The 27,144-nt window shown below is 39.2% G+C and overlaps 1 protein-coding gene across 6 annotated transcripts in view; it reads left to right on the forward strand.

The window, feature by feature from the left end:
* OSBPL11 (oxysterol binding protein like 11) overlaps window positions 1-26,687 on the forward strand; it is a 49,801-nt gene extending 23,114 nt beyond the window's left edge. For 5 of the 6 annotated variants that reach the window (XM_071746581.1, XM_071746579.1, XM_071746580.1 and 2 more), the window contains 12 exons: window positions 1,914-1,982; window positions 3,025-3,200; window positions 3,903-3,982; window positions 5,016-5,198; window positions 7,713-7,914; window positions 12,117-12,262; window positions 14,574-14,714; window positions 16,723-17,221; window positions 18,803-18,989; window positions 22,632-22,814; window positions 23,433-23,586; window positions 25,036-26,687. In XM_071746581.1, the coding sequence (XP_071602682.1) occupies window positions 1,921-1,982; window positions 3,025-3,200; window positions 3,903-3,982; window positions 5,016-5,198; window positions 7,713-7,914; window positions 12,117-12,262; window positions 14,574-14,714; window positions 16,723-17,221; window positions 18,803-18,989; window positions 22,632-22,814; window positions 23,433-23,586; window positions 25,036-25,113 (2,091 nt within the window). In that variant the 5' untranslated portion in view covers window positions 1,914-1,920 and the 3' untranslated portion in view covers window positions 25,114-26,687. Of the gene's footprint in view, window positions 1-1,913; window positions 1,983-3,024; window positions 3,201-3,902; window positions 3,983-5,015; window positions 5,199-7,712; window positions 7,915-12,116; window positions 12,263-14,573; window positions 14,715-16,722; window positions 17,222-18,802; window positions 18,990-22,631; window positions 22,815-23,432; window positions 23,587-25,035 lie in introns of those variants that run through there. The other variant, XM_071746583.1, reaches the window with a different exon arrangement.
* The last annotated feature ends 457 nt before the right edge of the window (window positions 26,688-27,144 follow it).

The following is a 27,144-nucleotide window of genomic DNA, read 5'->3' on the forward strand; positions in this document are numbered from 1 at the left end:
TCAGTCTGAAGTTGCTTTTCTGATTTTTCTGGTTTCTGTTAAACATTCCTGTGATACAGGCACCTGAGCAAGTGGAAGAGAAAGTACAGCAGCTCCAGGCTGGGGTGCAGAGCTCTCTGTATAACTGGTAACTGAAAAGCAAGGGTGAAGCTTACATTCACTAAGACTGAAAAACAATTAGCTGTGACTAGGGGCAATTTTCAGACAATTAAAAACCAAGCTCATACATTTTTACTACTATGCAATCTCATAATTTTCAGCTAAATTCAGACAGCGAGCAAGTCCTGTACTTCCCTGGCATGCCAAAAATAACAGACGAGAGGAGTCTGCAGAGGATGAGTTTTGTTATGTCTCCTTCAGCAATTTTGTGCATTTAAAATATATGATGGTCTGAATACTCTCTGCTTTCCTTGGTTTTATTTTTATCTGTAATACCACTTAATGAGCTATTAGAAATAAAGTTCCTAGGTAGTCCTGCTGGCTGCTCTCCATTGCAGGATACTGCTGCAATAGTGTTGGCAGCAGTGGTAGCTAGAATATATATTTTTGGTTTTAAATGCAACTTTAAAAATTATAAGCAAATTATAACCAACTAATGTCCTGATAGACCATTTATAAATGAGGCTTAAACAGCAGCTTCAGTTGGTCTTTGAAATTTACCCCAGTACCTCGTCTGGCAACGTTTGCAACCAAAATCCACTAACAGGGGTGATCCCTTGGCTCTAGTAGTTCTATTTTTCCTTCTCTTTCTACTTCTGCTGGTAGAACTGCCTGGGACTTCTGCCTGGGACTCTTAACTGCTCTTGTGGACACTAAATACTTTTCATACCATGAGCTACAGAAATGTTAATTTCAGGTCTAAAGAAGATAGCTTAAATAGAAGCTTCTTTTAAAAAGGAAATAGTCAGTGTCTGACATATGGGTCATTGTTTTAATTCTTCATTGGAATAATAGGAAGTTTTTTTTCATGCTGGACAGAGCTGAATGGTTTATCAAGTGTGTTCTTCAGTGTGGGATTATTCCCTAGTGTCAGAGGTGAGAGTAATGAGGTGTCATTTATAGAATTATGATAATATGCAGTATAAGGTAGGTCCTTAAACTTATGTTTTTAAGGTGTTTATTTTGTAGCTGTAAGGCTTGTAAGCCTCATTCAGGACAGTTGATTTTCAGAAGTGGCAATGAATTTTGCCTGCAGTGATACTAAACCTCAATGCTGGATGCTCTGGTTGACTTCTTGTTTTTGTGGACATTGCAAGTTGAGGCTTCAAAAGAGAAGCTACCTGATTTTCCTGCCAGGCCAGAGGAGCAGATGTTTTGGCTTCTGTTTTACATTTCAGAATATCTTGATGTGACCTGCACCTACATATTGTGTTCTATAGAACACCTGCTCAAAAGGTTGATGTTGTAGTTGGGAAGTTCTGGATGTTAAAGATAAATAAAACCACATTGGCACAGGAGTACCTGGGGACTGTTTTGAATTGGTTGCCATAATCAAGTTTCTGCTAATAAGCTAGTGAAAGTTAATTTTGGTGAGGAGTCCAAAAATACAAAGCTTGCTTAGAGGAGAGGGCAGGAGACAGAAGAAGCATGGGCACTAAGTCTTTAATTACCTGGAACTAGTACAGATGTCCACAGAAGTGCCTGCTCAATAAAACTCAACTATTGGTGAAACTAAATATGCATTGAAATTATTTGGAGTTCAGTAAGTCTGGTTAAACTGTCTTTTGAAGTTATTTTAGAAACGAGGCTGGAAAATGTATGAAGTATTGGTAGTTTCATTAAAATGTAAGTGCCATTCTAAAAAGGAAGGTGAAAGTTCATTTTCTGAGAGTAAATGATGATCCAAAGTTGGCAAGATCTAATAGTTGTTTGATGTTATCTAATTGTTTTTCTTTCCTTTACCTTTGTAACAGTGATCACATGGAAAATATTTATGGCTACTTAATGAAATACACCAATCTTGTCACTGGTTGGCAATATCGGTAAGTCTGAAGTGGTGCCTTTTAGTAATGTTGGTCTTGCAGCATGTAAATAAATGTATTCCAGATTTTTTAAATACTACTTGGACTTCCTTTTTTGGATTAGGCAGACTTTATGAAGAGTCTTATGTTTTTCCTAATATAGATTAAGCCAACGTGTAGATTAATAATATTTGTAGTAAGGCATGAGTAAGGAAAAATGCATAGGAAGTCTGAAGCTGTTAATTCATTTGCTGGTTTGTTGTTTTTTTCCCATTAGAAATTCTGCATTTGTTTGTTTTTCTGCTGGGTCCTCAGTTTTATGCCAGATCATGCCATCATTTTTAAAGTAAGAATAAAAAAAATTGAAACTCCAGCCAGCTTTTCCCATTAGTTCTTCAAGATGTCTGTCTCCCCTGGAATTACTTGGTTTTCTTTAACAGGTGAAACCTGGGTGAGTTTTCCTGCTTGATGCTCTTCCTAGAGCAGCACAGTGGAACCACAGTACTTGGAAAAACAAGTCCTTAGCATACCACAGTGGCCAAATTCCTGTGCTACCACTGCCATGCAGTGACTTGTGTCAATACACTTATTATTAAATTCGATTTGAATAATTAAAGGATAATGTTCACTTTAATATTTTTTTTTAAATCTGAAATGGCTTTAGTGTCACATTTTTATATCTCTATTGTTTTGGATCTGGGGCTGTTTTATTGTTAATTTATGTAGTTTAGGATGTGTTAAACCTTAGGGAGTAGGACATTCTGTTGATGCCCAAAACCTTGCACTCTTCTGTGAGCACAACTATTCTGTGATGCAGTCCCTTGTCTCTGAAAAAAAAAATTGGTAAGAACTTAATTTTTATGCAGTCTTGTTGGTGACTTAATTCATGTGCTTGGGGTTGTACTGGCTCAAGTCTTGTAAGTCCTAACCCCATCTGTGCCAACTTGTAATAAAAGTCTTGACTTGCAGTACTACCAACCCCATCCCGTAGCCTGCTCCCCCTGTCCCCCCAAAAAATAATGTAAACCTGGTTTCATTTAGTGTGTTTGCTTTATCATTGCAGATTTTTTGTTTTGAACAATGATGCTGGCCTGCTGGAGTATTTTGTGAATGAGCAGTCAAGACATCTGAAGCCCAGGGGTACCCTGCAGCTAGCTGGAGCTGTAATTTCACCCAGTGATGAAGACTCTCACACCTTTACAGTCAATGCTGCCAGTGGGGAGCAGTATAAACTAAGAGGTAGGACCTAGATTTATGGGCAAGGGATTATTTCACTAGATGACACACCTGTGGCTGCTCTGCTGGGCTTGACAGCAGGTCCAGAGGAGAGAACTTGTTTGGCAGACTGCTGCAGTGAGAGTTATTCCAGCCTGCTCTCTTGTCCATCTTTATAGATGATTCCATACTCTTTGGGTTTGACTTGGAGGAGACTGTGAACTTCAGATGTGTAGAATGGGGTTTAATCTTCATGTGCAGTGTTAAAGTGATTCAGAGTTTTCTAAATCACTGTAGGCAGCAATACTGTGTTGATGCTTGCAGAGTGCATTGTTCCTAATACTAAGTTTGTTGGCCTTCTTGTGGTCTTATAGAAGCCCATTCTTTGATTTTGTAGGCTATGGAAATATGGGCTAGTATCTTCAGTATTTCTTTCCCTAAAGACTTGCATTTTCTAGTTCAGGGCAAATGTGTCATGTTGTTAGATTAAAATATCAGGGAGGGTTGTAATTGTTCAAGTTTTCCCTGTGTTACAAAATCAAGGAAAAAAAAAGTGCGTTCCATTTATGTTGAACTTGATTTAATGTTATAGTTAATTACAGATTAGCTGCACAAGCTTAGAATAAAAAATAAAGTCTTGTGACTGTTTAAGGAATTGAGCAGTCTTTTTAGCCTGTGCTTTGAAATGTCTTCATTTGCATAATCCTTTTGGTTTGCTTTGATTAGCAACTGATGCTAAAGAACGGCAACACTGGGTTAGCAGGCTGCAGATATGTGCACAGCATCACACGGAAGCTATTGGAAAGGTATTGTATTGACTGATATTTTTGTGGGCAAAAAATCCCTTTCAGGCTTGGGGTAGAAGCAGTTGCAAATAAAACTGTACTTTTATCTAAGACAAGTACTTCAAAGGGGTGTGTGTCTGGGTTTGAAACTTGCATCAAGAAACATTCTTCTGAGTAATAGCTGACTCGTAATGGAAATATGCTTTAGGAATGAAAGACTGAAGTCCATTTGCCTCTGAAGAGCTGAATGCTCTTTCCTGAACAGGCACTGGTGAGATGGTGTTTGAATAGGAGGGAGAGCTGAAAGATCTTGGTATTGGCCCAGTATTTTCTAAAGGATTTGAATTTTTTTAGTGGATAAGGAAGCAAGTCTTCATTGTTACTGAATCTCCTCCAATTTGGGAGGTTTACTTTTTTTAAAAAACCTTTTAACTGCTGCTTGCGCTTTTTTTTTTTTTTACCCACTCAACAGTCCAAAAATACATCTAGGATGAATTCCAGTGTTTGAGGAGCACGTCCTCAATGCTGTATCTGAGTGTTCCTTCCATTTTTCTAACCATTTGGTGATTGCAAATATAGTGTATTTTATAGAACCTCCTGATTACCTTAACATCTGTCTGATACCTGAATTAAACCTTGTTTTTAAGGTAAGATGAACTTCTAGCAGCTGGCTTTGTTGTAAGAGAAGTTAAATGAATAATTCTTAACAAAATCCTATTCTCTTCAATGCGAGCTCAATCCTTGCAGGATCTGTTAGGAGGCAATTTCTCATACAGCTGCAGATGAGGGGTGAATTTTCCAGTCAGCGTGATACATATTGATCAATCTCATTTCACAATTTGTTCCTAATTACATACCAGGGAAACTGTCAGCAGATACTGCAAAATGTTTTTTAGCAGTTGCTACTAATACATTGCTAGGACACTGTCATCTGCCTTTGGTCTATTAAAAAAAAAATCAAGGATTAAACTGTTCTTCTGTATCTTCTAAATCAAACTATTTGGTGATTATTAGGAATGAATTATAAATGTTTTTCAATATGCTTATTCACTAGAACAACCCTCCTCTGAAATCTCGCAGCTTCTCTCTTGCATCCCAAGGAAGTGCCAGCTCTCCTGGTGTGCAAAGAAGACCCAGTCAAAGTGCAGTTTCCTTTTTCAGTGTTGGACATCACAGATTGCCATCTGGAAAAAGAGTTCCTAGTATGCAACCAGATCATCTTATAGATGTTAGAGAGGTTTGTATAATTATTTTGCATTTTTTGAAAGACCTATTATTTATAGGGTTGTGTGGAAACCTGCTAGTCTTAGTTGGATATATTGTCAATAGCCTGTCCTAAGCTGCTATTGCATAACAGTGTAAGGATAAATAGCTTGCCTTGGCTAATTGCAGAAGTATGTGGTGTGTATTTTATGACTTTTGTACTCTGCAATTATATCCTGATACTTAAGGTAGAATTTTTCCTCTTCTCTTTGCACATCCTAGCACTTCAGGTGACAGGGGCATGTCCTTAAGGAAGTGTAGCATCCCTTACTGTGATACTATGATAACCACATTCTTCCTGTGTTGAGCTATAGGAGAATGGACTAAGCTGTAGCTGCATTACCTGTGACTAAGGAGAAATTGGTCTTGATGTTTAAGATGGCTAATTCCATTTTCTGGCATGCTAATTCACATGGTGTTAGTTTGTTTGCTACCTTTCTTTTAGAAGATAAAATGCTTTTTTTTTTTTTTTTGTTAAAGATAGAGTTTAAATACTTAAAAGGCCAGGTGCATGCCTGTTACACTTGAGCATAACACATCTTGAATACTTGTAAATTCAGTTTAAGAAGCTGCAGGAAAGTACAGCTTCTCTTTCAAAGGATCTGCTGCATGGCGATCTTTTTAATTTTCCTGTGAATTGCACTGTAGCATGTTCTTCTGTTGGTGCTTTTCCCTTCTACATCTTCTTTGCTGAATACCTGTCATGCTGCTGACTGGGATACCTTGTGAAATGGGAGATCTAAAAGGGTGTTTATGCTGACTTGCAGCTAATGTGACATGCAGGTGTGTGTGTGTGCTTGCAAAGTGAGAACTATAGCCTCTGTACTTCTGATAGTCTTTAATCAGAGTGCTTTTTCCTCTCCTGCCACTATTTTCTTTTTCTTTTTTTTTTTTTTTAATATGAAATTGTGTATATAAGCAGGAAAAATTTAGGACTGTTCAAAGTATGTTCTGCCCTGTCACTCTTGGGACATACCAAGGCTGACTGAGCACAGTGAACTCCACTCCCAAAGAGCCAGTATTCTTTAAATTCACACCATAGTGAGCTATGTAGCCCAACCCTGAAATGTTCCAAATGCCACATACTGTGAACTTGGATGAATACTTATTGGCTATATATGTATTGCATAAAACCTTAACAGCAGTTTCTGGAAGGGATTACAAGCTAAGGTACCTAGATAAAAAAATAGGAAAATATTACTAGGATTGCTGAATTTAAAAACTCAGCAGTTAAATGCATGAATACATCATAGATTCTTAAAATTACTCTGCTCTGCTAAATCAATCTGTTCTTACATTTAAATTAACTGCCAGTACACATAATGGTTGCAGAGTAGCACCATCCAGTTACATTAATGCCTTTTGTTTATGCCTCCACAGAAAAGGGACTGCTGGGATGTAAATAGAATAATAGAATGGTTTGGGTTGGAAGGGACCTTAAAGATCATCCAGTTCCAACCCCCTGAATGGACAGGGACACCTCCCACCAGACCAGGTTGCTCAAGGCCCCATCCAACCTGACCTTGAACACTTCCAGAGAGGGGGCAGCCCCAACTTCCTTGGGCAACCTGTGCCAGTGTCTCACCACTCTTACACTAAAGAATTTATTCCTAAAGTCTAACCTAGATCTCCCCTCTTCAAGTTTTAAACCATTTCCCCTTGTTCTCTCACTACATGCCCATGTGAAAAGCCCTACCCCAATTCCCTTATAGGCCCCTTTCAGATAGTGGAAGGTTGTTAGAAGTTTGCCTTCATCCCCGTGCTTCAAAGTCAGACAATATTTTGCTTTTGGGTTTGCATTCTGCTTGGTGTCTGGTGTGCTTTGTCCCTGTCCCTCTTGTGGGCAATGAAGCCACAAAAGCTGATTTGAACAGAGAGTGCATGGGAAAAATCCTGCTGCTTTTTCTTCCCTCTCCACCAAGTAAACTGTAAGTGTGGCAGCAGTGCAGATAATAAATGAGAATCCTCCATGGTTTAAGCTGAACTAAGCTATATATTTTTATATATAAACTATATATTTCCTATAGTGCTAGATCTCTTCTTGTAAGGAATGAGAGGATCTTGGTACCCATGGACAGTACCTCATAGATCCTATTCCAGGCTCTGCAGAGCTGAATTACTCCTCACATAAGAGTGTGTGGGGTGTTTTTTCCCTGTTTGTATTATGCACACATGAAAGTGATATTTACTGCAGTGAGTATGATGGCAAAATTCCTCTTTGCTTTTTTTTTTTAATCTTTTTGAAGTCACTTTGATACTCTTTTGCTTGTTAGTAAGGTGCCATGTATTGCTCTGGGAACTTCATCATGCATGCAATGACTCTTTAATAGCTGCCTCAAGAAAGAAAGAAAAGTATGGTTAACTGTACAGAATCTTTTACCTTTTAGCTTTATTAGCATTGTAAAAATCTGATGGTCTGTGTGCACAGCTAAATGTGTACCACAGGACTCACTTCCATCACCTGATAAATGCCTGTTTTGTTTGACAGATGATGTCTCAGGCTGAGGGCCAACAGAGAGACTTGATCAGGAGCATAGAATGCCTTCCCGCCTCCGGTCACCTTACATCCTTGGATCAAGACCTGTTAATGCTGAAAGCAACTTCCATGGCAACCATGAACTGCTTAAATGACTGTTTCCATATTCTCCAGTTACAGCATGCTTCTCAGCAAAAGGGGTCCTTACCAGCAGGTGGGTATAGATACTCACAAAGAGCAGAACCCTTTAACAAATAAAAATCCTTTCCTTCTTGCAGAAATACTTGTAGTAAATCCAGGTTCACATGGGTAGGAAAAACTGCTGGGTGCCTGGTTATTTGGGATTTTCTCTAGAGTCAGACTTACTGGTGTTGGTAGAACTTGTTTATATTGCTTTTATTTATTTATTTATTGTTTTCTTCATTTTATGTCTCTGGCAGCAGTTGTATAAATGTAATATTTAATCATTGGGAACCTCTCACAATAGAAAGTACAAAAGGCTTCACAACAGAAAGGCTGCCTTTGGGAGGTAATGGCTGCTCAGGAACACTGATACTGGAAGGGAACTTTTATGGGACTGCAGATTCTATGATATGTGGTGTGCAGTTCAGGTCTGTCAGATGTCATGCTTTTCTTTTTTTTTTTACACACTAAATACCAATTATAAGTGTTTACATCTGTGTAGCTTTTATTTCTTGTTAAGCATTATAATACAGAGCTCTACATCTGCACAGGTTATTATTAATACTTTTTTTTGTCACTATTCTTATTTTGAGTTAACATCCTAGTCTGAAACATGGGCTGAATGTTGCATTCCTTCTGAGGGCAGGACAGGCTTGTAAGCAAATGCAAATTGTTTTAAAGGTAAAAAAAAAAACCAACAAAAAATAAACAGCCCTGAAAAAAAGCCAACAAAACCAACCCTCTCTGCATAAACAACCAGCCCCAAAAAACCAAACAAATCCCTTCCCCACAAATGCCAGACCCCACTGCTGATAGTTGTGGAATATCATGCATTCACAGACATCAGACAAACCCATTGCTATGTCTATATAACTGATTGCTTCCATGCAAGTAGGGGCTGACCAGGCTCACTCCCCCTAAATTGTGTGCATTGTATGGAACTGGACATGAGATTTCCTGTTTGTAGATCTTTTGCTTCTTACTGGGATTTATTTTTTCTATTTTTTTCCCCTGTGTGTTTACTTTGTGGCTCTTCGAGCAAAAAACTTTTGAGGATTCTTAAATGCTTTTCTTTTACAACAAGGTAGATATGTTAAGTATGTAGCAAAGTACAGTCATAAGTTTGTCTCAGACCTTATTTTTTCTATATTCCTATTATAGTTGTGGCATTTGTTTTGCCAGTGCATATTATTTCAGTGCTGTAGTTAGCATAGCTTCTACAATGAAAAAAGTTGTTGTATGGAAGTATTAAAACTCTATGAAAATAATTTGGGATTTTTAAATCACTAGAGGTATAAAAAGAGAGTATGTGAGTAGGATAAATTAACATTTTGATGTTTTTCAGTTCAAAATTTTATTTTAAAAACGAAAAACTGAATGGTACCTCTCCAAATCTTTTGTCCAAAGTTACTTGCACTGAAGAACTCTCCCTATCCCTGTGTAACTGTGGGAGATGCACACCAGAAGTCCTTTTGTACTGGCATTTTGTATGTGCACAACTAAGGTGTTGGGATTTTTTTGACCCATTACTGTATCTGGGGAAACAGGTAGAGCCCAGTTGGCACCACTGTTACAACTCCAGACAGTGCTTTGTTTTAAGGAGTGTTTTTCTTGGGTTAATACTTCTAAACTATGCAGGGAAAAGCTCAGTTCCTCTGGCTGCTATTCAGTTAGTATCTGCTTCTTAATAGCCAAATCCAAAACCTTGCTTGAAGATGTCCAAATCTTGCATTTCTGGTAATATTATAGAGAGAAGGGTGGAGGTGGGAGGAGGAGCAGATTGGATGATGCATTACTAGGGTCAGAGTTAAAATCAGAGCATTAAAAGCATGTGTTTGTCTTTCTGCAGCCTTCCACTCTCCCATTGTTTTGGCCTTTCTAGAGACACCATGATACATTTGTTCCGTTCAAGGATTGCTCAGAAAAAAAGTTTAAGTTGTTTTTTAGCTCAGTGCCTTCCCTTCAGGAGGGATCCTTAGCCTGCTGGTTCAACTGGTGGAGTCTTTTTGGTAGGCTTCAGGAGTTCATCCAGAAAAGAAAAGGGTTGTGTCTTAGTTCAAATGCTGCAGGAGGCATTTCTGTATCTAAGTCTAGGAAAACATAAAATTGTGTAGGAAAAAATCTTGAATACAGACTGTTCAATCTAATTGGAGATATACAAGTTCTATTTGATATTCCTAGCATCATAAAGGCAAGTCAGCCACACCTCAGCTATATTTGAGTCAGATGTATCAAAAAGTGATGATGGAGACTTGTCTAACAGAGCATAAATTTAAACATGGGGGGAAAAGTATTAAACAGTATTTTGGGGTCTGTTAAAATGGTACTTGACTGCTAAGAATGTGTTAGGCAAGTGCTTGTCAGGCTTAAAAGCAACAGAAGTTATGTAAGAATGCCTATTTGCTATAAATTGTTCAGAAAAAAAACAACTAAACAGAAGAATTAAAGTGCTGCCCCAGCTGCATCAAGGTGTACCATAAATCAAAGAGGAACAGAAAAGTTGCAGCTATTAACTTTCCCTAAATTCAAGTCAAAAGTCCTGAAATTTACTGGATTTTTAAAAGTACTTCATTATCATAAAAGTGAATTGCAACAACAATTTGTGACTCATGGAGAAAAATGTTGCAAGTGAAGGCTATAGATTCTAAGAGGTCTATGTTGTAGCAGAAGGGAAGTGCTGCCCACAGCTTAAAAAATGTGAAGTCTTTTAGAGGAGGGAAACATAATAAGTAAAGAGAATACCTTGTGCCTACCCAGAATACTCAACAGCAAAATAAAATTATTCCAGTGGAAGAGAAGTATTAAGGTAGTGCCCTGTCCATTCTCAAAGATTAAAACACAACTGGTAGTTCAGATCATTTAAAAAAAAAAACCAACAACTAGAATTTAACAGCAAAAATTAAACAGAAGTTAATAAATAAGGTTACTTTAGAAGTAGCCAGCAGGGAGTATATAAGGGAAGCTACTTGTTAAACTCAAGCTGATCTGGAGGCAGTGAGTGTTGATTAAATATGGCCTAGAATATGCAATTAGAGATTACTGTGTTGAAAGTTACAGCTAAGAAAGTAGGTATGATAAGGAGGTTTTAAAGATGAGTAAAAGCTTTCCAAAAAAGTGAGTGTGACAGTGACATTCTGAGCATCTTATTTTTTGACTTCTCTGAAACTGCTATTTAAATAGCTTAAACTGTTGAGGGATTCTTGTTTCTTATTGTGTAATGGATTAGCAAGTAGTAGACTTGATGAAAATAAACTATTTTGCTGTGGAGTAAGTTGTCTTGTCCCATTAGTAAAGCTTGACTCTTTTCCTGGTGGAAATGCTGCTGTATATCTGAATTAAGCTTATTCTGCCTGTTGTGGTTGAGGATGTGACCTAATTCTAGTTAGTACAGGTCTGGAAGTAAAGGTTGTGTAGCATACAGGAAGGTACAAGAGCCACCTTGGTACAGGTTCCTAAGCTGCTGTGTGGTGGCAGAAATTCAGGCTTCCTAATATTTTGTGTTTGCAACCCAGCCAAGATGGTTTGTCAGTTTGTGGATTCTTCAGTAAAAACTGATTGGAGTCACCTGTACATTTATTATCCTCTGAAAAAGAATGGAACATTTGTATTATTAATGAGGAACCTGATCTGTTCTGATAAATTAGCTGGGAGTAACTAGAGATGCTGGAATCATTGAGTGGGTAATAGCTTTCCAAGCCCTGCAGCATTTTCTTTTGGACAACTATTATTAATTCAGCAGTGTGTGCTTGCCTTCTCCACAGCAGCAAAAAGACAAGTACCCTCTCCAGAAAAAACACTGGCAACAGAACTTTTCCTGCTTTGGGTCTTTTTAGTGTAAAACTAAGCAGGGTTTGGGAACCTGGTAAGTGGGGGTCTTTTTCTTTTTTTTTTTTTTTTTTTTTTTGGTACCAGTTAAAGAAAATTCTAAGGGTTACTTAACATTCCTGTGTTCTTCCTGTAGTGTCTGATTACACCTTTCATGACACCAACTAGTTTCTCCAGTCCAAGTTGCATGTATTACAGCTCACCAATCGCAGGGCTTGTGCTAATGATCACTGAAGGTGGTGTCTCATTGCACCACCTTTGTTTCGTGGCTGGTGAAGGGATTGGCTGCAGAAGGAATTGGCAGCTTTCAGCTTATTCCTTAAAAAAAATAGCTCTTTGGGGAAAACTGCTGTTTACCAACCTTCCAGAGGATGAGCAAGTTACAGCGTAAACTTTCTTTTGCTTCAGGAACGACGATCAGTTGGTTGGAACCGAAGGCATCTCTGGCAAACCACTTCAAAAATGGAGCAGCTCAGAATTTCCCAGCAGAGATAAACAAGCCAGCATCTGTCAGAGAAGAGCAGTCCATTGCAGAGCCCTGCCAGCTAACAAGGGTAAGGTAATGTGAACATCCCGTTTCTGTGGGGAATTACTTTGTGGAATTATCTGTAAATGTTCCAGTTGTATCATGTGAAAATGATTTCATGACAATTCTTATCACAGTTTTTGATGAGCTGTGTTGGAGGAAGAGTGAGTGCGGTTGCAGTAAATGAAACTTTCTAATGGCTTTTTCACTAATTTTTGCTGTTTTCTGTAACTAGCTGTCAAGTGGAGAGATTCAGTTGGGCTGATAATGGAAGGTGTTGAAACAGGCAGCATTCATTCCCTTGCATTTTTGCAAATTCCAGTGCAAAAAAACCTGACTGGTTTCTCTTGAAATAGACCCCGAAAGAACTATCTAGATGAAAGACAAAATTGCTGTTCTTTAGCTATTAAATCTCTCTGTCATTCTTTTTCAGCTCTTGCTGTGTTTGTTTTTCTTAATCTGAGCAACTCTTGTCACTTGACTTCTAGATGGCTTAATGTATTTGAAATGCAACTACAGTCTGTACCATTATAACTGTCAACATTGATTTGAAGTGCTAAATACTGAAGTAAAAAGCAGCAGGGATTATGATAAAGAACGTGTTTTCCCAAATAAGCTAGAAAATCATAATTACATTCTTTTTAGACTAGTTAATTTCACACAGTTTGGATGATACTATATCATTGTGAAAAGGTAATGTGCTGTTGTATGGCTCTGTGACAACACTGCACTGTCTTACAGCAAAATTGAAACAAAAGATGACTTTTTATAGTTGCTATAGCTTATAGATTTTTTAATAGCTCTGAGTAGTTGCTAGTAAGTTAAAGAAAAAATGAAACACACTATGAGCTTTCGAATAAATCTCCTAAATTTTTTCCTCTTTCTAGTAAACGTGTGAGTTACTTTTCAAGTCCTTACTGTATATCACTGCCTGTATTTGGGATGTGACTTGTCTTATCACTCCCCTTAGGTATTTTCAGCTCCCTTTACTTATGATAGCAGAACCTTCTAGCATCCTTGGAGTCACCTACGTGATACTACAGTTTCATCAGGGTTTGAGCTCTGTGTGAGGGTTTGCCCCCTGGTGTTTTGGTGGTTGTGTGTTCACAAATTGCCCTCAAGCTAGGGCAGCTCCTCCAGGACAAAGGGCTTTGCTTGGGCAGACATACCTTGCTGCCCTTCTGTGGCACCCAGTGCCTCTCCCCTCTGCATCTGCCCCTCTTCAGCTGTTTGCCCTGGGAGAATTCTGCTCAGAGCCTTGGAAATGCCACCATCCCTTCTGCCTGAAGTGTTCAACCTTCTGTTTGTGGGAGGGTGGTTGTTAAAATGGTGCTCATGTAGTTTCTGCTTGTCTGTCTGGGTGCTCTAGTTCTACTACCAGACAACTGGTGTGTGTATATGTGGGGTTTTTGTAAAACTGCTCCAGGTTACTTTTCTTTTTCCTTTACTGTTACGTGTTGGTACTAGTAGCAACAATGCTAATGCTTGTGAGGACTGCCCTGTCAAGCCTTGCTTGTCATCTGTCATGGCTGTAAGCAAGGAACTCCTCTGTGGTACAGCCTTTGGAGTAATGAAGACAACACTGGAAAGAATGAAGTAGTGTGGAGGTGGAGGGGTGGTTTTGAGGTGGTTGGAATTTCTGCTAGCATTTGCTTTGCTATTTCTGTAGAGATGTTATAGCAGCCTTGGAGAGTCTGAAGGGCACCTGCAAGAAAGCTGGGGACTGGTTACAAGGGTGTGTAGTACAAGGGGCAATAGTCTTAAACTGTAGCAGGGTAGATTTAGATTAGGTGTTAGGCAGAAGGGGTGTGAAACACTGGGATAGGTTTCCAGAGAGGTAGTGGGGGCCCTGTCCCTGGAGACATTCAAGGTCAGGCTTCATGAGGCTCTGAGCAACCTGATCTAGTTAAAGATGTCCCTGCTCACTGCAGGGGGGTTGGACTAGATGACCTTTAAAAGTTCTTTCCAACCCAACACATTCTGTGATTGTATTTTTGTGTTAGATGCTTGCATTATCTCACAAAACTGACAGGAAAACAGGTCATATCTACTTCTAAGCTTTTTTTCTTCCCCACTTCTGACCTGTTGAGGGGGGTGAGAAATCTTAGCCTGAATCCTCTAAATTCAATCTACTCTGGGTTATCATAATGCTCCTTTAAATTCTTCAGCTGTTGTTTATCTTGGGGTAAATTCTGTTGTGTAGCTTCCTGCAAGGGAAGGATTACCCTTTTTTTTTTTTTCTTTCTTCATACATGGAGAGTTAAATACAATATAAAGTCCTTTTTTGCTACTGTCTGGCGAGTGCCATCTTGGGCTGATGTGTTTGGTTCTTACTGCAGGAACCTGAAGAAATAAATCCAGATGAGGAGGTGGAGGATATTTGTGATGATAAAGAAGATGATCTTGGAGCAGTGGAAGAGCAGCGCAGCGTTATCTTGCATCTCTTGTCTCAGCTGAAACTTGGCATGGACTTAACAAGAGTAAGTAAATGGAGCATGAAGACTGACTACAGTAAAAGTGAAGTGCAGTTTTAAACTTCTGTATTGAACAATATTGAATTTAATATAAAATTGTGGCCTGTAGCAACTTCAGGTCCAAAGATTTGGTGTCCCAGTTTGAGGCAGGTTTTTGAGTGAAACATGATGGGGGGGAGTTGATTTTATTTAATGCAACTGGCCATGTCTTTTCTGTTCCGTTCTCTGTTACATCTGTACTGTGTTTTTGTTGACTTTCCTATAATGGCTTGGGGTTTTTTTGTTCTTGTATTTTATAATTTCCATGCCCTTTTCTACAGCCTTCTTATATTTTTATCTTTCTGCTTTCCTTTCATGATCTTTTTTCTCATTTCATAATGCTTTCACAGGCAACTCTTATAACTCTTCAATGTATTCATGCTGCTTCTAAGAAGTTTTCCTTCTGTTCCCCATTATCTATCCTTAGGTGGCAGTTTACCCCTCTCTGTCCTATTCTCATTTCTCTGTTTGCTCTTAGCTATAACAAGCAGGAACAAAATTTACACTGGAGTGCAGACCTCAAAAGCAAGCAGCTTTGAGATATTAACGCCCAGTTGCTACTAGATATCTTGGGTGGCAAATCTGAGAAAATAAGCCTGCTACCAACTTATGTTCAGTTCACTTGTGCAGAGGCTTTTTACCCTAAACAGTAGACACTTATAAAGAAAAAATCCATTTTATGGTGGCATGGAATGAGGAAAGAACTCTCTTGGAATTATATCAATATTTTTTTTCAAACCTTATTTTTGAGCACTAGCTACTTGGCCACTAGAAACACTTGTATTGTGGAGCTTAGATTTCACAGTTTGAGGGGGGGGGGAGAGAAATAGTATGAACAGGCCCTGCTGCTTAACCAGGAATTAGGTCCTTATTTAATTTATATTGAAGGTTGGATTTTATCTGTCTCTTTCTCTTAGACTTGACGATTTGATACAGCAGTCTCCCAGGTGTGGCCTTTGGCTGTAGAGTTGTCTTTAGTTCAGAGCAGGCAAAGAGTTGAAATGTGACAAGCCTGAATTGAAAACAGGTAATGAAGTTGTTAGAATCACATTTAATTTCAGTATCAGGGTACCAAAATTAAAAGCAACTTTGGTATTTCAGGTTGGTGTTGCAAGTGTATTCAGCCTGACTTGTGTATCTGTTAAAAGCTGTATCTGTCTGTACTCTACCTCTTTGAGTGCAGATGACTTAAGTGGACTCTCTTTATCTGGGGACATGGAGACATGGTTTAGTTGTGGGTCATCATAAATAGGGTAATAGGGCTAGGATGAGGTTGGACTTGGTGATCTTGAAGGTCTTCTCCAGCCTGAGCCATTCTATGATCTCGTGGTTGAGACACCAATTGGTCTTTACAGCAGTTAGTTATGTGGAGTTTGTTGCCACTGCAAGGAAGAAAAAGACTGGTGATGCTCACAGCCTGTTACTGTACAGCAAGTGCTGCTCTTGGCCTAGGTTAGGACAGCACTGCTGTGTTTTATAGTGGTGAATGTAACTGGGAAAGCATGAGGTCCTCTGCTCAGAGGTACAGGATCAACCTCCACTTCTATTTCTCATGGATGCTTGTCCTCGTTGCTGTGATGAGAGAGACTCTGCTTGCTTTTCTCTCCATTAGACAAAACCTTTCATAACCTCTCCTCTGAAACTCCCTTGCAATACTTTGAGCTCTGTCCTGCTGGTTTTCTCCTTTGGACATATGGAACATGTTACCTCTTTGCTGCTCTTCCATGGTTTGTTTTCTTTATGGATGTTCAGTCCCTTTCAGCCTCTCTAGTCCTAGTAGTACTTACTGGGCTTTTCCTCCTTGTCAGTTGCTTTTCTGGGACCTCTGATCACTGTATTTTGTCACAAGAAGGTTCAGTCTGAAGATTGTGGCGTCCAAAACAGGACAGAATCCCTCATCTGAGAGCTTCACTTATAAAAATGCCTGTCTCTTCAGTTTACTTACTAGAACTTTCTGGGTTCTCTTTTGTTGCAGGTGGTTCTTCCCACTTTTATTCTAGAGAAGCGCTCGTTGCTGGAGATGTATGCGGACTTCATGTCCCACCCAGATCTCTTCATTGCAATCACAAATGGCACAACCCCCGAGGAGAGGATGATCAGATTTGTTGAGTATTACCTCACTTCCTTTCATGAGGGTCGCAAAGGAGCTATTGCAAAGAAACCATACAACCCCATCATCGGGGAAACATTTCACTGCTCCTGGAGGATACCAAAGAGCGAAGTAGCCACTGATGCTGGCAGTAACTCCTCTGCTCACTCCCCATCAGAGCAAGTAATTCTGTCGAAAGAAGTGGAAGGCCAAACAGAGCTGGACTACTATACAGTAAAATTTGTAGCCGAGCAAGTGTCCCACCATCCTCCTGTCTCAGGGTTTTATGCTGAATGTGTAGAGAGAAAGATGTGTGTCAATGCCCACGTCTGGACAAAAAGTAAATTCTTAGGGATGTCAATAGGAGTGACAATGGTTGGTGAGGGTAAGTGTCACTTCTCTCCTTAATTTTATAAAGTTATTAAACTATATGTTTAGGAAGAAATCTGATATTTTATGCATCTGGGAGAAATACAGAATCACAGGTGGATACTGGTCAGTTGCTTTTGTCCAAAGACTTAAAAAAAAAAAAAAAAAAAAAAAAAAAAAGCTTGCAGATATATCAGCCAATGTTGTGTGTTTTCAGAATTTTTTTTAATGTCATTTTTAATTTTTCCTCTAATCTTTGTGATCTGCAAGCCTTACTGTATTTGGTGATTTCTTACTTCATTTTTATTGTTTATAACATACAGAAGATACTAAAACTCCTCATAATAAACAGCAAGCTTTCATATGTGAAAAAAACTACATAGGCTCACGCTTTGCCAAAAATCAGCATTATATTTGGAAATAAGATTTTTACTTCAAAACCAAAAGGCAGTTCTGTAATATAAACTGATATTTGTGAATGTTTCTAAAGCATCAGACAAATTAAATTGCATCAGACATTTACTGAATAGAAGTGTTGTTGCATTTGCATGTGTTGCTCTTATGTATCGTAATAGGTTAGTTTTAATTTTCTTTCAGCTAGGGAAATTGGATCCTTTAGGGACAGAGGAGGTTAGCTACCCTTAAGCTGTCATTTTCCCTTGGAACTAGTCTAGATGAGTCAAGAGATGAGGCAGCATCTCCCCTTCTGTGTCCCCTGTGGATATTGCTCAGCACCTGGGCAGTGCCAGGCACTTGCACGTCAACTGTGTATTTGGCAAGGGATGTGGAAGGCTCATCTTGGTGCTTTGCCTATACCAGGTAGTTTCTGAAGTTAATAGCTCCCCATTTATCAAATCTTGTCATGAGTATGAAAAATCTGAGAATTTCTGAAAAGTAACATCAGATGCGCAGTGATGATAAGATGCAGGCACCACTCAGTTGTAATACTCTGCTCTTAAAATGGCAAGAGGTAGATCTTGTGTTGGGCTTTTTAGTTTCCCTTTTCTTTTTAATAGGAATCAAACACATCTTAAAACCCAAATTCTAGTTTTTATGAGTTTCTTGACCTTATTGCAAAAGCTACTGTCAGGGAAGGGTTGGATTTATCTTGGCAGCAAGGTGCAGTAAGGAGGATTCTCTGCTACCTTCAGATAGGTGTTAGAGGATGCATTACAGAGCAAACAGAACAGCAATATTGGTTCTTCTCAGGATCTGCAGTTCAGGATATTCATTCATTATTTGCTTTTGGCAGCATATGTTGTTGTGCTTCAGAACCATCAATAAGAAAGTGACCAGACCTTTTACATGCTGCTGAAAAATATGTTGCCCAGCATAGTTTTGTACTTTCTGGGGCAATGTTATCAGGATGAATGTCTTTTCCCAAAGGAACCATAAATGCCTGTGACTCAGGTTAGTATTCTCAGGAAAATATGCACACCTATAGTCTGTAACAAAGATCATTTTTGTCATTTTTGGTGTGAGGGGCTATGAGGAAAAGCAGTCAGGTGTACTACTGGATATGTTTCAGTAATTTGTTTGGTCTTTTCCAAAATGATGCTGATTTAGGAATATTTTTTTTTTTTTTTTTTCCACACAGGTCTCTTAAGTCTCTTGGAACATGGGGAAGAATACACGTTCTCTCTGCCCTGTGCATACGCTCGGTCAATTTTAACTGTTCCCTGGGTAGAACTGGGAGGAAAAGTCAACATTAACTGTGTGAAAACTGGGTATTCTGCAAGTATTAACTTTCACACCAAGCCCTTCTACGGTGGCAAACTCCATCGGTGAGAACACTTGTTTCTCTTTTTCAATGCAATCTCCACGAGAATTATAGTAGCTGTGTAACTCCCCTGTTCTGTGTGCTGGAGTAATCCTCGTTTGATATTCTGAGAAGTTTTTCCTGTCCATAAACACTTGTAGGTACATCACTGTGCTATTAAACAGTATTATAGCTAAATAACTGTATCTTGTGATCCTCAAGGAAAAATCAGGTTGCCTTTAAAGTAAGGAAATTAAGTAAGGAAATTCTGTGTCTGTCTGACTCTGGGTTCAAACTGCCAGGAACTCAGAGCTCCTGGCTTTTATTCCTGGCTTTCTTGTTTCTGTTAGAAATTGGTTAATGTTTCCTTTTTGCAGTTTGCTCTTTGAAATGAGGTTGGTCTTGCTGTCTTAAAGGATTGCTTGTTTGCAACTTGCATTGTACTTGCACTGTAGGGAGCACTGAGAGCACTAGTAAATATTCTTTGTTTATGTATTGGTCTTAGGATTTCTGTGTAAGAAACAAAAAACTATCAAGTTTAAGCACCTGGAAAATATCTACGTAAAAATACCTGTTTTAAAGGCAGAAGTAGTGATAATTTTTCATGTGTATGTGTGGCTAAAAACTTCAAGTCAGATTCAGAGAAAGTTTGCTTGGGGTTACTTCTAGCAGATCCTAGGAAACATCTGCAGACTTGGTGCAGAAGCTTTTATAGTAAGACTGCTGCAGATTAGCCCTGTGCTAATACAGAGAAAATTAAGGAAAGAGAACATTAATAGATAAATGAAGCATATCTGATTCCAGGGCATTTTGCTCTCATTTACTGGACTGTGCTTGTTTAAGCCTTTCTTAGATTAAATCTATGAGACAATAATGAAATGTGTAACAGCCTAAAACATCAGAACTTAAATGTGGTTTGCTCTCACAGATTGCATAAAATCAAGTCTTAAGTGACTTTTCCTGAAACAGTAGAGTAAGGCCATCTTTTTTTTTTTTTCATTTAAAAAAAAAAAAAAAAGAATACCCCATCAAACCCTCCATCTTGAAGTGCTTTACCCCATAAGTTCCCATACATTAACTTGCAAATATAGCACCCCTGTCACATTGCTGTCTGGAGAACTGAAGCTTACATGTAGCTCTGTTTCACTTGACACAATTGTAAAGGGATGCATCACTTGGGATTCTTGTTCCCATTGCTTACAGTCTGTTTTCCACCTTGCAATAGCTCCTTTTTTTAAGTGGTAGGATGCAACTTCAGTGATTTAATGTTTTGTTGTTTGTCTCTGAAATTAGTCACAGATGTAGAGGCTTTTTAAAGAGGCTTTTTTAAAGAGATCTGTTTGAGGTACTGTAGCTATTGAGTATTTGACATGGTGATGATTGGACAGTGCCAAAAAAATCTCTTGATGGGGAAGCAGCAGTGTTGTCATGGTTACACAGAGCGCAAATGAGTTGCTATGGCAATGTTATAGATTTTTTTTCGTTTTGTACATGAGTGACCCTTGTTGTTAGATCTCAGCTGGACATTGGCTTCTTGGTCCTGTACCTCTTTAGCTTGATGAAATAGAGGATGATGATAACGAGCAGCTAGGCATGTGTCAGTCATACCAAGCTTACCAATAAATGCTGGCAGATTTTTATCACTCGTATTAGTTCAGGTAAATGTGGTCTGTGATGCTGGGATTTGTGTGTCACGGAGCAATGCAACAACATATGGGCTGCAGTGAGAGTTAAATGTAGCAGCTCAGTGCTGCACCTTAAAATAGTGAGTGATCCAACCTTGGTCACTTTAAGCTGAACAGAGACAATAATTTGGTGACGGATATTAAAATACTGGGTGTCAGTTATTGTATTTTAACCACACAGCACTTCCAAAAAAAAAATAAGCTTTTAAACTTGGCAAGATGTACCTGCCAAGTCCTAACGGGCTGGTCCCTGTCATCTGTGGATTCAGACAACTCTTGAGGGGAGGACAGGGTTGTGTAATAAATGGCACACTGTGCCACTTATTCAGTTGTGTAATAGATGAATTTGGTGAGGTAGAGAAGTCACAGGATGAAAAAACAACACAAAATGAAGGCTGCTTGCTTCTCACCTACTCCTTTGGTGGTTTTCAGAAGCTGTTACTGTTGGCACTTGTTAACTTCCATGTGCAAAGAAGCAGCTTAATAGTTTGATGTAAATGTGCTATTATTGATCATGCTCTTCCATCTCTGGCCTGTTTTCTAGAATAAATCTTAAATTTTGGTCATAGAAAACTGTGCTTACCTGTCACGTTTTTTTTTAATATCTTTCAACAAAGTTAAATTAGGTTTGAGCTGCTGGACCACAATGTGGCTCCAGCTGCCTCCTGCATGTACAAGAGGATGTTGCAGAAGCCCAGGCAGCTGCCTCCTGCTCTGAGCCAGCAGTGAGTTTTCCCCTCTTGCCCTGGGGATTCCCTGCAACCCTGTGCTGGAAGGTCTGGGCTTGCCATGCTGGTTTTGTTGCCTGAGGAATTAATTTCTCTGTTTTGATGCTTGGCTGAGGAGAGGACAGGTGGATGCAAACACTGCTGGAAGTGACTGGTGCATGTGGAAGGAGGGCAGTGGCATCTCCATGTTCTGCAGTCCCTTCCTCCTCTGAGTGTGGCACCACATAGCCAGCGTGGGCAAGGTGGGAGCACAGAAGAGCTGCTTTCTGCTCCTCTGTATGCAGTTGTTCACAGGAAATGAGCAGAGCAGGGGTTAATAGCTGCACGGGATGGAAGTGTGAAAGGAGAGGTAACAGGTACCTTGTGTGAGAGCTGAGGGGAGAGGTGTGTTGTGTTGTAGCAAGCTTGTGTGTACAGGTAACTGCATTTTAATTGCACTGTGTGCTCTGTGAATCCTGCAGCAGCTTGCAAGTGAGAATGTCTCAAGTCTTGTTTGCATAGTGTGCAGACCTTTTTGTTTCCTCCTCCTAGGAGACAAGCTGTATTTCAGAGTGTTAATTTCCTCTTGATATTGAGAAGAAAAATATGCATCAGTGTGTGTAATTATGGTGATACTTGAGTGTCTGTGCAACACTTTGAATGAAACATTGCACACTAGAAAGACATTTTTAATGTCTTTTTATTGGCAGAGGTTTCTATGTAGGAGACAGGAAAGAAAAGCAGTTCTAGTTCCTGGTTTTCTACCTTGCTTCTGTCTTTTGTGTCTGCTGCTTATGTGAGCAACATAAAAATGAGACCACCTACATAGAGAGAACATTTAGATGTGAAGATGAGAGGTAAAGAGGCAGCAGGTAGTGAGATAGGTTCTTGCTAGAAAGTTTAATTTTCTTTTTTTAAAGTCAGAACTATGTATCTGATGTTTCAAGGCAGAAAGATAAACTGCTTGTTACATGTGGACAAGCCTGTATTAGGTTTGGTTTTTTTTTTTATTTCCAGTTCCGTTAAAAGGTTTCAGCAAGTTTAAGCTCAAGTAGAAAATGGAGTTTCCTGAGTAATATGAAGAGCAATGAGTGAAAGTCACTTTGCTCTTTGAATTTACCTATGCAAATGCACTTCAAGTAGCGAACATTTTTCAAGGCAGGGTGACAAGTTTGCAGACTCATTCTGAATGAAGCTGAGTAATTATGCAAGGAGGAACCCTCAGGTGTGTTCAGCCACAACCTTTTTTTAAAAAAATAAACACTGCTTTCCTAGAGTCACGGGTGAAGTGAAGCAGAATGCAACAAACACAGTGGTGTGCAGAGTGCAAGGAGAGTGGAACAGCGTGCTGGAGTTCACCTACAGCAACGGGGAGACAAAATATGTGGACTTGACAAAACTGCCTGTGACAAGAAAACAAGTCCGGCCCCTTGAGAAGCAAGGACCATTTGAATCTAGGTAGAGTATTTGTTTACTGTTGTCTGACCCTTTTTGGCCTGAGAAGTCTGGTGAATGCCTTAGGAAAATCTGCAGGTGTCGGTATGGTTTGTGGGTTGTGCTTAGCAGCAGTGACCTAAATTTTTTTATTATTTAAAAACAAAAACAAAGTGCATAACAATAAGTGGAAATAAAACCCCAAAATCACAACATAAAACAAGTGGAGGCACATACCTGGTTATCTTGTCTATTTTATTCAGTGTTATGAGTTCATAAAGTCTGGTATAACAGAGCTGCCTTATTTGTTTTGGTTTTGACCATCAGCTACGCAGCAGGGCAGCTGCTGACAAGGGAGGTCAAGAAACTGCTTGTTGAATAACACTTCTGTAGAAGCTTTAAAGAGTGTGCAGTCAGAGATCAGATTGGCACAGCCAAACCTCAGAGTCATTCCTACCTGCTCCTAATTGCCACCCCAGCTGTAAGACTTGGCCACGGGCACCACACCATCCTGTTCCCTCCTGGGTTGGTTTGTCATGCCTAAGTGGGGGGAGTGCTCCTCTTCTGAAGGAACTGCATGTGATGGTCCTACAGTTGGCTGAGAAAAACTTTTGAAAATGAAGCTAATGATTTGTTTTGCAGGAGGCTGTGGCAGCATGTAACAGAGTCTCTGCGGGATGGAGACATTGATAAGGCCACAGAGCACAAGCGAGCCCTTGAAGAACGACAGAGGAATGAAGAGAGGCTTCGTACTGAAACAGAAACACCTTGGTGCACCAAATACTTCCTTAAAGAAGTAAGTTTCCAAGGAGCTGGGTGTTGATGAAGGCAGAGCTGCAATGAAAGCAGGTGCACATATGGGTCCATTTCCTGACAGAATAGCGTATTTGGCCTTAGATTTTATAGTTTGGCTCCACTTCACTTACTTTTACCAAACACACTCATGGCACGTGGAAAACACCTTTATACGTACACGTGTAAGTAGATTGTAACAGTAAAACCCCCAAAAAATCAGTAGTACTAATTGTGCTTATGTTGTGTGCATACGAACCCAAGATGTTACTGCTAATAAGTAATATAAGTTCATTCTCAGCTTAGAACTTGTGTTCTTGTATGCTACATTTTGGATGGAGTTTATTCAGTAGTTTAACTTTATTTCAGAAATCACAGAATGGTTTGGGTTGGAAGGGACCTTAAAGATGATCTTCTTCCATCCCCCCTGCTGTGGGTGGGGACACATCTAAGCCCCATCCAACCTGGCCTTGAAAACTTCCAGGGAAGGGGCATCCACAGCTTCTCTGGGCAGCCTGTGCCAGTGTCTCACCACAGGAAAGAATTTCTTCCTAGTATCTGATCTCATTTTCCCCTCATCCTATCACTACATGCCCTTGGTAGTAAAAATATTATAGTGAGATTTTTAACAGTATGAACTGCAGACTGTTCAGGAAGACTGGGGGCTGCAGGTATGATAACTTTGAAACAGGCTTTCCTTGTGATCCAGATGATGAGACCCTGCTTGTGTAGAGAGATTTGCTGAGCCCCATGCAAGAGGGGAGGACTAAACTTAAATCTATGCTATAGCAGTTTAGATTTTCCAAGTAGTGAAAGCTTTATCTGTTAAATTGCAGTAATGTAACTTCTTCCCATATCTGTAGTCTGGCAAGGGTTTAAAACATAGGCTAAGAAGGTGTCTTCCTTGTTTGTTAGTTCTGTTTTTTAGAGTATCTTTGAGCTCCAGTAAAGTTTTTATGTTCTCCAAGGCTATGCTAATATGATGAGCTTTGATTTAGATATTTTTATTCTTAGGATCTAGGCTTAGAAGAGGTGAAATTCTGTTGCTAATCTGAGATACAGATCTAGTCAGAAAATGTATAAATGTAATCCTGAGCTACTTAATTTCTGGGTGAGCAGTTGGGCTGCATAAAGCTGATAATCCTATATAGCTGCCTCTCTGCTGGCTCCTTGTTTGACTTTTTAAAGTAATTTGGATCATGGAGTTGAGAGTAGTGGCTTTCTGTCTGGGTTAATTACAAGTGCAGTCAATTCCCAGAGTGTGTTATGGCTCCATATGTGTTCTGAAGTAGTCTCAGAAGTCTGCAGCACTGATCTCTGTGTCTTAATCTGTGGGAGTTAAAGGTATAAGATCTGTCCCTCTGATTTCCATGGCCATCAGTCTAATAATTGTGTGAAGGGAATTCCCCTGGGGCAGTGTCTTTATTTTAACAATTTTCTCTTCAAATTGCAGGGAGATGGCTGGGTTTATCATAAACCCCTCTGGAAAACAGCCTCTGCTGTGCAAACTCAGCAAATGGACACTAACTAAAAAAGCTGCTTTAAAATGAGTTTCTGATTTTCCTCTCCTTTTCCTCTGTCTATTAAAACACAGTAATCACACTGAGTGTCCCCTTTTTATGTAATTGTGAAAGTTTAAATGAGCATAAATAAATATACTAGGGCACTTTAAAGCTATTAAAAAAAAAAGTTGTAGAGACAAACTTGACTGGTACATTCAAGCAACTTGCTTTTTCTATGATCCAAGAGATTTTATCTGAATTGTGTAAGATTCTTCTAAGTAGATCTGATTGCAAAAGCTGCCTAAGAGAAGAAGGAACTGTTGGATTTTGGAGTGACATGGGAACTTTTTTCAGAATCTGCACCAAGCTCTTTAATAACTGAAACCTGCTTAGTACCCATGTAGACAACAGCAACAAAATATTGCTGCTTTTATGCCCAGTGATTATCCTTTCTGGTGAAAACTGGAAGGGTGTTTGGAAGATGTGCCTGAAATCAGTGTTAAGAAACAACTGGATCACGATGACTTTTTTTTTTCTTCAGAGAGAACGTGTGCATGCCTTGGAAGAATATGGGATATGTGTAGAGACTACCTTTCTTTTTTATGGATTTATAAAGCAATTAGAATTGTAACTGCGGAGAAATTTTTCCTCTGAAACGTTTTAATATACTTGAAATAATTGACTTGAATTGGAGAAGTAATTTGAACACTTTTCAACTCCTAATTTTATTAAATCTCTTTGAGTGACTCTGAATTTTCTTATGTTATAATGTAATGAGGTTTGGCCTTTTTTCCTCCTCCACCTTCCTTTGCTGAGGACTAAGGCTTTCAAAATGAACAGAAAACTTACAATTTTGTATTTAAATTTCTCTGCCCATCTAATCGTCTCAAAGGTGAAGTATCAGTGTTACAAACTGTCCTTTGGATTGTTTTGTTTTTTTCTTCTGTGGTGTTATTCAGAACAAAGCCGTGAAATGTGACCTGTGAATACATGGACTGTAGCTTCTGGTTTTTATCTTACCATAAAAAAAAAAAAAGCTGATTATGCTGAGGACTGGGTATTGATTTGAAACACAATCGGATATCAGGAAACTATTCAGGTACAAACATCCTTTGGGTTTTTTTATAACTATTTTATTGAAGGCTGAGAATTGCTGGCAATTAAGAATAGTTCTTATTATGGCTTTCGTTATTGTTGTAACTACAAGCTACCTTAATTTTTCCAACAGTGGTGCCTTACTCTGTTTTTTCTTCTGATGTAGTCTTCCAATCAGTGTATATAACATTATCTGCCACTTCCCAGCCATGGCAATGGCTGCACCTGATCCAGCATCATGAGAACTCAACTGTGTGATCTGGTAAGATGTTTCCCCTGGAGAAGATCCCAGTGTAAGAATGCATCAGAAGGTTTAAATAACCATGTTAATTTTCAACACCAACTGTAAATTCTGCAAAACAAAACAAAAAGTTGGGTTTATGCACAACTATCTTGATCCTCTTTTACCTTTTTTTTGGGTTTTTTTTCCCTGTGAAATGCACTGAGATCTCAATGCAATTCATAGTTTGTGAGAATTGGGGGTGGGGATAATAAAACTACAAAATGATTCATTTGTTCTGTCTGCTTTCATAGAGATCAAGTGACCAGGAAGAGTAGGCTTTTGTTATCTTTTATGCTGGAGATATGTCTGTCTGGGCTTTCCTTGGCCCTTAAAGCAGGATATTTTGGCACTATGCACTTGAGCAGTAACTTTATTCTCCAGCAAATGAATGTTTTAGGCCCTGCTGTCTTGTTTGTGATACTCTACACAGCCATCCTGTTGTGTTAGTTTTGGACATCCATTGAGCATTTTCATGTTTAACCAGGAATAAAAATAAAAATGAAAACGGTGGGATTAGTTCCTTCTTGTTTTTGGGTCTGTGGCACATTTGGGATGTGCTCCTTGTCAACCTCTGGGGTTATGGGTAGGAATTACAGTGGTGATCGTGGCTCATTGGTACCTGCACCAAACTGGGGTGACAGAGCACAGAAGATAAATTAACAACACTGTTTCATAGTTATTT

This window comes from Heliangelus exortis, chromosome 6 (genome assembly GCF_036169615.1).
Source record: "Heliangelus exortis chromosome 6, bHelExo1.hap1, whole genome shotgun sequence".
Classification (NCBI taxonomy): Eukaryota; Metazoa; Chordata; class Aves; order Apodiformes; family Trochilidae; genus Heliangelus; species Heliangelus exortis.